The sequence below is a fragment of the Gobio gobio genome (assembly GCF_949357685.1).
Source record: "Gobio gobio genome assembly, chromosome: 3".
Taxonomy (NCBI): Eukaryota; Metazoa; Chordata; class Actinopteri; order Cypriniformes; family Gobionidae; genus Gobio; species Gobio gobio.
This window is the reverse complement of record NC_137099.1, coordinates 62,193,825-62,204,884: the sequence shown is the minus strand read 5'-3', so window position 1 is coordinate 62,204,884 and position 11,060 is coordinate 62,193,825. Positions and strand designations below refer to the sequence as shown.

General features: G+C 39.1%; 2 protein-coding genes across 2 annotated transcripts in view; one reads left to right on the top strand and one right to left on the bottom strand.

Moving 5' to 3' along the window:
• epn3b (epsin 3b) overlaps positions 1–2,354 on the bottom strand; it is a gene marked incomplete at both ends in the record, with an annotated part of 12,144 nt that extends 9,790 nt beyond the window's left edge. Inside the window, one exon of the mRNA XM_079813275.1 lies at positions 2,127–2,354. Within this exon, the coding sequence (XP_079669401.1) occupies positions 2,127–2,354 (228 nt within the window). The remainder of the gene's footprint in view (positions 1–2,126) is intronic.
• The window catches only part of LOC307124221 (uncharacterized protein), a gene marked incomplete at its 3' end in the record, with an annotated part of 717,433 nt that overhangs the window by 179,028 nt on the left and 527,345 nt on the right, over positions 1–11,060 (top strand). The window lies entirely within an intron of this gene.

The following is an 11,060-nucleotide window of genomic DNA, read 5'->3' as shown; positions in this document are numbered from 1 at the left end:
AGTAAATCAAGAGTATGGTGTTCAGTGTAGTCATTTCCACATAACACATATTGTGTTAATAAATGTAAACTCTAAGAAGTGTTAAATAAAACATGTTTTAAGTGTTAATTTTTAACACTGGTAAGGAGTTTATATTATAATTAACTACATTTCAGAGTTACAGTTACTCTCCGTAGGATTAGTATTTCAACTCCAGAAAGAGTTAAATTTTAACTCTGAAAAAGTGTTAAAAATTCAACTCCAAGAGCAGAGTTATTTTAACTCTGCGCTGTAGTTTATTTGATGGTCACGCATGTACACTCAAATTGAGTTGATTTTAACTAACAGGGAGTTTATTCCAAAAAACAGAATTTGCTGTGTAGAAATAAAGTAGAAACCCCACTTTGTAAATTAGACAAGAAATACCTTTAAATCATTAATTAGATTAGAAATAAACTAGATATCATACTTTGTAAATTAGACTAGAAATAATCTAGAAATCATATTTTGTACATTAGAATAGTACTATTTTCAAGTCATTAATTAGACTAGAAATAAAGTAGAAATCATTTTGTAAATTGAAATAAAATAGAAATCATTAATTGGACTAGAAATAAAGTAGAAATCATACTTTGTAAATTAGAATAGAAATACATTTAAATCATTAATTAGACTAGAAATAAAGTAGAAATCACACTTTATAAATTAGATTAGAAATACCTTTAAATCATTAATTAGATTAGAAATAAAGTAGAAATCCCACTTTGTAAATTAGACTAGAAATACCATTAAATCATTAATTAGATTAGAAATAAACTAGATATCATACTTTGTAAATTAGACTAGAAATAAACTAGAAATCATATTTTGTACATTAGAATAGTACTATTTTCAAGTCATTAATTAGATTAGAAATAAACTAGATATCATACTTTGTAAATTAGACTAGAAATAAACTAGAAATCATATTTTGTACATTAGAATAGTACTATTTTCAAGTCATTAATTAGATTAGAAATAAACTAGATATCATACTTTGTAAATTAGACTAGAAATAATCTAGAAATCATATTTTGTACATTAGAATAGTACTATTTTCAAGTCATTAATTAGACTAGAAATAAAGTAGAAATCATTTTGTAAATTGAAATAAAATAGAAATCATTAATTGGACTAGAAATAAAGTAGAAATCATACTTTGTAAATTAGAATAGAAATACATTTAAATCATTAATTAGACTAGAAATAAACTCAAAATCTTGTTTTTAAATAGAGTAGAAATCACTTGAAATGACTAATTAGATTAGAAATAAAGTAGAAATCCCACTTTATAAATTAGACTAGAAATAAAGTAGAAATCATTAATTAGACTAGAAATAAAGTAGAAATCACACTTTGTAAATTTGACTAGAAATACGTTAAATCATTAATTAGACTAGAAATAAAGTAGAAATTACATTTAGTAAATTACACTAAAATAAAGTAGAAATCATAATTTGTAAATTAGAATAGAAATACATTTAAATTGTTAATTAGACTAGAAATAAACTCAAAAACATATTTTTAAATAGAGTAGAAATCACTTGAAATGACTAATTAGACTAGAAATAAAGTAGAAATCATAGTTCGTAAATTAGAAAAGAAATAACTAACCATAATTAACCAGTGATATTTCAGTTATATTAATATTTTGTATTAGCTTTTATTTATACTATATTATATTTGTACTTTTCATGTTAATCTTAAATAGTTTTGTGCTTTTGTCATTTTTTTTAAATATTGCTATTTATGTTTAATTTATTTCTATTTCAGTTTTAATATGTATTTTTTTCTAGTTAATAATTTTAGTACTTCAACTTCAACTTATTTCAATTTTGTTGCCAAGACATAATTTCTAGTTTTCATTTATTTTAATTAATATTTTTATTTTATTTTTAATACAGCTTTATTTCAATTAACATTAGAAATGTTTGAATAGTTTTAGTTGACGATAATGACTCTGAAATGAATTGGGCTAGAATTGGCATGACATGAGTGATTAGAGTAGGAATGAGCTCGAGCTCCTCCTCATATACTCAGGTGTGTATGGCCCTCCTGGCCCTGAGTGTGTGTGCGGCCCCTGGAGGCCCTCGGGGACGGATCGGCACCTTGTAGACGTGTCTCCAGTTCTTGCCGTGGTCGTTGAGGCGTTTCCACACCATGGCCATGACCTCGCTGAAGGCCACCACGCTGAAGGTCAGCTCGGCGATCTCCGACATCAGCGAGCTGGACGGGCCCCAGGGGTCGTTGGAGGTCGCCTCCCGCACCTTGATCTCCGCATCCGAGTAGTTGTGCACGATGTTCTTCACCTGCCGCCGGAGGGCCGAGGTCGTCATGGCGACGGTGTGTGTGGGCGGATCCGGCCTCCCGCTGTGAGACGAGGCACACACTCACGCTAAAGAGAGCCAGAGCTGAGAGAGAGAGAGAGAGACACACACGTCAACACACAACATTTACAAACACACACACACACACACAACTATAATTAAATGCCTGCCACACAGACTCAGAGTTTATGCAATGCTAGTTTGATTCTCTGTAAAGGGAAAGAATAATGTAGTTACCAAGGCAACAAACATAAGTAGATATTTTAGTCTTCACAATTGTTTAAAATGTAAATGGTCTGTATGTATGGAATATTTAGTACAAATTAGAATGTTTATAGTGTATTGATATAGATTATATTTAACATATTAATATATCAATATTGGTATCATGTGCAGATGAAATATGACAATAATGTATCCAGAACACCCTAGAAACTACACAGCAACGCCTTGGCAACCAACACGCATCAGAATCACTGTTGTTTTTACCAACAACCACTCAGAAAACCTTAGCAACCTCATAGCAACGCCTTGGCAACCCACACACATCAGAATCACTGTTGTTATTGCCAACAACCACTCAGAAAACCTTAGCAACCGCATAGCAACGCCTTGGCAACCCACACACATCAGAATCACTATTGTTATTGCTAATAACCACTCAGAAAACCTTAGCAACCGCATAGCAATGCCTTGGCAACCCACACACATCAGAATCACTGTTGTTATTGCCAACAACCACTCAGAAAACCTTAGCAACCGCATAGCAACACCTTGGCAACCCACACGCATTATAATCACTGTTGTTATTACCAACAATCACTCAGAAAACCTTAGTAACCGCATAGCAACGACTTGGCAACCCACACGCATCAGAATCACTGTTGTTATAGCCAACAACCACTCAGAAAACCTTAGCAACCGCATAGCAACGCCTTGGCAACCCACACACATCAGAATCACTGTTGTTATTGCCAACAACCACTCAGAAAACCTTAGCAACCGCATAGCAAAGCCTTTGCAACCCACACGCATCAGAATCACTGTTGTTATTGCTAACAACCACTCAGAAAACCTTAGCAACCGCATAGCAACGCCTTGGCAACCCACACACATCAGAATCACTGTTGTTATTGCCAACAACCACTCAGAAAACCTTAGCAACCGCATAGCTACGCCTTGGCAACCCACACACATCAGAATCACTATTGTTATTGCTAACAACCACTCAGAAAACCTTAGCAACCGCATAGCAACGCCTTGGCAACCCACACACATCAGAATCACTGTTGTTATTACCAACAACCACTCAGAAAACCTTAGCAAACCACATAGCAACGCCTTGGCAACCCACACACATCAGAATCACTGTTGTTATTGCTATCAACCACTCAGAAAACCTTAGCAACTGCATAGCAACGCCTTGGCAACCCACACGCATAAGAATCAATGTTGTTGTTGCCAACAACCACTCAGAAAACCTTAGCAACCGCATAGCAATGCCTTGGCAACCCATGCACATCAGAATCACTGTTGTTATTGTCAACAACCACTCAGAAAACCTTAGCAACGGCATAGCAAAGCCTTGGCAACCCACACACATCAGAATCACTGTTGTTATCGCTAAAAAACACTCAAAAAAACTTAGCAACCGCATAGCAACGCCTTGGCAACCTACACACATCAGAATCACTGTTGTTATTGCTAACAACCACTCAGAAAAACTTAGCAACCGCATAGCAACGCCTTGGCAACCTACACACATCAGAATCAAGGCAAGGCAAGGCAAATAAATTTGTATAGCACATTTCATACACAGTGGCAATTCAAAGTGCTTAACACAGAAATGAAATAAAAATATTCGTAAGTGAATTAAAACAGTTATAATAGGAATGAAAAGAAATAAAAAATAAAGATGAAAACCCCTATCTGTGGTGGAAGAAAAACACAGTTGTTATTGCTAACAACCACTCAGAAAAACTTAGCAACCGCATAGCAATGCCTTGGCAACCCACACGCATCAGAATCACTGTTGTTATTGCCAACAACCACTCAGAAAACCTTAGCAACCGCATAGCAACACCTTGGCAACCCACACGCATCAGAATCAGTTTTTATTGCCAACAACCACTCAGAAAACCTTAACAACCGCATAGCAACGCCTTGGGAACCCACACGCATCAGAATCACTGTTGTTATTGCCAACACCCACTCAGAAAACCTTAGCAACCGCATAACAACGCCTTGGCAACCCACACACATCAGAATCACTGTTGGTATTACCAACAACCACTCAGAAAACCTTAGCAACCACATAGCAACGCCTTGGCAACCCACACGCATCAGAATCACTATTTTTTATTACCAAAAACCAGTCAGAAAACCTTAGCAACCGCATAGCAACGCCTTGGCAACCCACACGCATCAGAATCACTGTTGTTATTACCAACATACACTCAGAAAACCTTAGCAACCGCATAACAACGCCTTGGCAACCCACACACATCAGAATCACTGTTGGTATTACCAACAACCACTCAGAAAACCTTAGCAACCACATAGCAACGCCTTGGCAACCCACACGCATCAGAATCACTATTTTTTATTACCAAAAAACAGTCAGAAAACCTTAGCAACCACATAGCAACGCCTTGGCAACCCACACGCATCAGAATCACTGTTGTTATTACCAACATACACTCAGAAAACCTTAGCAACCGCATAGCAACACCTTGGCAACCCACACGCATCAGAATCACTGTTGTTATTACCAACAACCATTCAGAAAACCTTAGCAACTGCATAGCAACGCCTTGGCAACCCACACATATCAGAATCACTGTTGTTATTGCTAACAACCACTCATAAAACCTTAACAACCGCATAGCAATGCCTTGGCAACCCACACGCATCAGAATCACTGTTGTTATTGCCAACAACCACTCAGAAAACCTTAGCAACCACATAGCAATGCCTTGGCAACCCACACGCATCAGAATCACAGTTGTTATTGCCAACAACCACTCAGAAAACCTTAGCAACCGCATAGCAACACCTTGGCAACCCACACGCATCAGAATCACTGTTGTTATTACCAACAACCACTCAGAAAACCTTAACAACCGCATAGCAACGCCTTGGGAACCCACACGCATCAGAATCACTGTTGTTATTGCCAACAACCACTCAGAAAATCTTAGCAACCGCATAACAACGCTTTGGCAACCCACACACATCAGAATCACTGTTGTTATTGCTAACAACCACTCAGAAAACCTTAACAACCGCATAGCAACGCCTTGGCAACCAACAAGCATCAGAATCACTGTTTTTATTACCAACAACCACTCAGAAAACCTTAGCAACTACATAGCAATGCCTTGGCAACCCACACGCATCAGAATCACTATTTTTATTACCAACAACCACTCAGAAAACCTTAGCAACCGCATAGCAACGCCTTGGCAACCCACACGCATCAGAATCACTGTTGTTATTACCAACAACCACTCAGAAAACCTTAGTAACCGCATAGCAATGCCTTGGCAACCCACACGCATCAGAATCACTTTTGTTATTACCAACAACCACTCAGAAAACCTTAGAAACCGCATAGCAACGCCGTGGCAACCCACACACATCAGAATCACTGTTGTTATTGCCAACAACCACTCAGAAAACCTTAGCAACCGCATAGCAACGCCTTTCCAACCCACACGCATCAGAATCACTGTTGTTATTGCTAACAACCACTCAGAAAACATTAGCAAATGCATAGCAATGCCTTGGCAACCCACACGCATCAGAATCACTGTTGTTATTGCCAACAATCACTCAGAAAACATTAGCAACCGCATAGCAACACCTTGGTAACCCACACGCATTAGAATCACTGTTGTTATTACCAACAACCACTCAGAAAACCTTAGCAACTGCATAGCAACACCTTGGCAACCCACACGCATCAGAATCACTGTTGTTATTACCAACAACCACTCAGAAAACCTTAGTAACCGCATAGCAACGCCGTGGCAACCCACACGCATCAGAATCACTGTTGTCATTGCCAACAACCACTCAGAAAACCTTAGCAACGGCATAGCAACGCCTTGGCAACCCACACGCATCAGAATCACTGTTGTTATTGCTATCAACCACTCAGAAAACATTAGCAAATGCATAGCAATGCCTTGGCAACCCACACGCATCAGAATCACTGTTGTTATTGCCAACAATCACTCAGAAAACCTTAGCAACCGCATAGCAACACCTTGGTAACCCACACGCATTAGAATCACTGTTGTTATTACCAACAACCACTCAGAAAACCTTAGCAACTGCATAGCAATGCCTTGGCAACCCACACACATCAGAATCACTGTTGTTATTGCTATCAACCACTCAGAAAACCTTAGAAACCGCATAGCAACACCTTGGTAACCCACACGCATTAGAATCACTGTTGTTATTACCAACAACCACTCAGAAAACCTTAGCAACTGCATAGCAATGCCTTGGCAACCCACACACATCAGAATCACTGTTGTTATTGCTATCAACCACTCAGAAAACCTTAGAAACCGCATAGCAATGCCTTGGCAACCAACACGCATCCGAATCACTGTTGTTATTGCCAACAATCACTCAGAAAACCTTAGCAACCGCATAGCAACACCTTGGCAACCCACACACATCAGAATCACTGTTGTTATTGCCAACAACCACTCAGAAAACCTTAGCAACCGCATAGCAATGCCTTGGCAACCCACACACATCAGAATCACTGTTGTTATTGCCAACACCCACTCAGAAAACCTTAGCAACTGCATAGCAACGCCTTGGCAACACGGACATGCATTAAAAAATTAAAAAATTAAAAGTTAAATAAAAAATTACAAATAATTAACAACTACAAAATTACTATAAATGTCAACCAAAAACAGATTATCTAAAAATGAAAGCTAATTCTTATAATCTAATAAAATATTACTTTAAAGTTGGTGAATAAATAAAATGTAATTTTAAACTAATACATTTTAAAGAGGTTTACAGTAAACATTTACAAATGAAATATGCTTTCAAATGTTTAATTGTAGTTGATCATGTGGTCAGTGGAGGGTTAACCAGCGTGTGAACTCATAAGCGAGCGCCGTTGAGCTGATTAAAATGCCCCGCTCCTCTTCAGGTGCAGCGACACCACAGCGATTACCATTTTCAGCATCATCAATAATTCAGCTCGGCTCTCCAATTAGCATCTTAAAAAACACGGGCACAGTTCGATGTGTTATCTGTCCGCCAGACTGGCCAATCAGTGGAGCCGAGCGCCCAGTCGTCCTTCAGGCGGCCGGTGTGCTTCATCTGCTTTCATTGGCAACATCCAGATGAAGGGTAACAGATCACACACTGAACGGCTGCCTAAGAGCATCTGCTAATGAGTAAATGTGTGTCTGACTAAAGCATGAATCACGAACGCCACCCAAGAACCGACTGCTACCCATCAGCCCACGGGCCCCCGAGACCTGCGGATGACAGAGGCACGTTCTGACTCATGTCACTCGCGTTTCTTTCATTCAGACGACACTGGAGAGCGAAGCTCTTACTCTGGAGGAGGCGTGAGTTAATCACACTGGCCTGATATCTGAACATCTCATTCACAAAGCCATCAAATACACGCGATTATGATGAAATGACTGAACGTTTGATGGACAGGTACTCAACCAGCTCTTACTGAAATAGTTCTGCTGATCAGCTGTGGGCTGCAGTATTACCTAAAACTGTGTGTATTAGTGCAGACTGTCTGTTGTTCTTACTACTTTGAGTAAGGATAAAGGATGGAGCAAGATTTGTTTTGCAAACTTTAATGTTACATCAGTCATTGAGGTTAGTGCTGGGTGCATGTGCACCACGATAAATTATAAATACACACACACACACACGGGTTTGTTGGTGGACACACACTTGCTAATGCTGATGGTGAGGAATTACAGTTGAAACATCTCATAATGTACCTCAAACTGAGCAGCATCTCTGAGAAACGTCCTGCTCAAGGTTTGGGTTGAAAAAGTTGTTCTTCCTATGTTCCTATGTTGTCACGCTCTGATCGATGTAAAACGACATCATAGTTACTGTCTTTACAGTGTGTGTACAATCACTGAGCTGGACCATCTGACCAATCAGAGCAGAGTAGGCTCAGGGAAAGGAGGGATTTAGAGAGACTGATTCATCCGTCGAGTCGTTTGAGAATCATTGAACATTGTGGTGATGTGTAATGTATATTATGAGAAAATTAGTGTTTTTTGACCTTTGATGAATGTAAACCTGTTGTTGGAGACTGCAAAATTAAATCAGGAGCCTTTACAATAACATAATAGACGCACTTTAACAACATAAGATGTAATTTAAAACTGTACATAACTGATAAAGAATAATATGAAGAAAGTTAATACAGTGAAAAACTATCAAATGTGAGCTGTGAGGTTTTTTTCCCCTGTAAATTATAAGACCACTTGTTCTTTTCACTTCTAAAAACGGTACATTAATCAGTGTTTTACTGTAAAATGACCTCATGTAGAGAAAGCAAACGTACAGTCGCAGTCTTTCCCAGTATGATGGGGCTCTTCTGGCAGTGTGTCGTCAGCTGACCTGCCCTTCACACGCCTGCGCTCGTTGACTTTGCATTTCTGTGAGCGAGGCAAAACCTAATCCCGTCGTCCTCCTCTAAACACAGCTCTCCGTGAAGAGCTCAAGCTCATCAGCTCATTCACACACAAGCCTTTCTAGATCCGTAACACACGATTCAGAAGAAGAAACACCTCACACAACCTGCAGGACCAACACTAGATCACAGATGAAGATGGGCTGAGGTGTGAAGAAACACAACACACCTTCAGGAGGTCATCCAAAACTACATGCTTTACACTTATTCAGTAAAGTATGGAGATAACTTGATGATCTCCTAACAGGGAATGCTTTGGGTACACACACACACACACACACTGCCTGCCTGTAGTAGCGTGTGTGAGTCCGTGATGTGAGCATCGGAGCACAGATGAGTGTGGTCTCAGCGGAGACATCTGCTCGCAACACGACACACTTTCCTCAAGCACAGCCCCGCCGAGACGCTCCGCTCTGTCAATGGCCTTTCATGCTTCCCTTATTGAATTATCCGCTGCCATGTTCCCGCGGCGACCACAGATCCAGCTCTCGTACAGCCCGATGATGTCACAGAAGCACGGGTTCCTCTGGGATCTCAGAGCGATTTAAAGCTTCAAACATGCCAGAGAACTATTTTATATTCATGCCTGTGTACCCTTCTTTGAGTTCTGTGATGCAATAGGACATGTTCTAAAAACTCATAGCAGAACCTTAACAGGTTATGATGTCATAGAACTTTTAAGTCCTTAAAACTCATAGCAGAATCTTAACTTACTATGATGTCATAGAACCTTTAAGTCCTTATAAAGTCGTAGTAGAACCTTTTTAAGTTACTATGATGTCATAGAACCTTTAAGTCCTCATAAAGTCGTAGTAGAACCTTTTTAAGTTACTATGATGTCATAGAACCTTTAAGTCCTAGTGAAGTCGTAGTAAAACCTTAAGTTACTATTATGTCATAGAACTTTTAAGTCCTTAAAACTCATAGCAGAACCTTAACTTACTATGATGTCATAGAACTTTTAAGTCCTTAAAACTCATAGCAGAACCTTAACTTACTATGATGTCATAGAACTTTTAAGTCCTTAAAACTCATAGCAGAACCTTAACTTACTATGATGTCATATAACTTTTAAGTCCTTAAAACTCATAGCAGAACCTTAACTTACTATGATGTCATAGAACTTTTAAGTCCTTAAAACTCATAGCAGAACCTTAACTTACTATGATGTCATAGAACTTTTAAGTCCTTAAAACTCATAGCAGAACCTTAACTTACTATGATGTCATATAACTTTTAAGTCCTTAAAACTCATAGCAGAACCTTAACTTACTATGATGTCATAGAACCTTCAAGTCCTTATAAAGTCGTAGTAGAACCTTTTTAAGTTACTATGATGTCATAGAACCTTTAAGTCCTTATGAAGTCATAGTAGAACCTTAAGTTACTATGATGTTAATAAATGTGCAGCCACGTCAGTGATAAACTGAAGTTCTGGCAATCTTTATAAATGTGGGAAGCATTTTTTGTACAGTTCCCAAAAGTTGTTTTCAGTGTTTAAATACTGTGGACAATCAATAGATGAAGCCATTATTATGCATATTCAACAACATCATGTACTATTGGGCCATTATAAATCAATCCCAGGATACACTATATTGCCAAAAGTTTTGTGCCGCCTGCCTTTACATGCACATGAGCTTTAATGCCGTCCCCTTCTTAATCCGTAGGGTTTAATAAAGAGCTGACCCAGCCTTTGCAGCTCTAACAGCTTCAGCTCTTCTGGGAAGGCTTTCCTCAGGTTTAGGAGTGTGTTTATGGGGAATCTTCTAGAAGAGCATTTGTGAGGTCAGGCACTGATGTGGGTCGAGAAGGCCTGGCTCTCAGTCTCCGCTCTAATTCATCCCAAAGCTGTTCAATCGGGATGAGGTCAGGACTCCAGTTCCTCCACACCAAACTCACTCATCCATGTCTTTGTGCACTGGTCAGTCATGCTGGGACAGGAAGGGGCCGTCCCCAAACTGTTCCCACAAAGTTGGGAGCATGAAATTGTCCAAAAT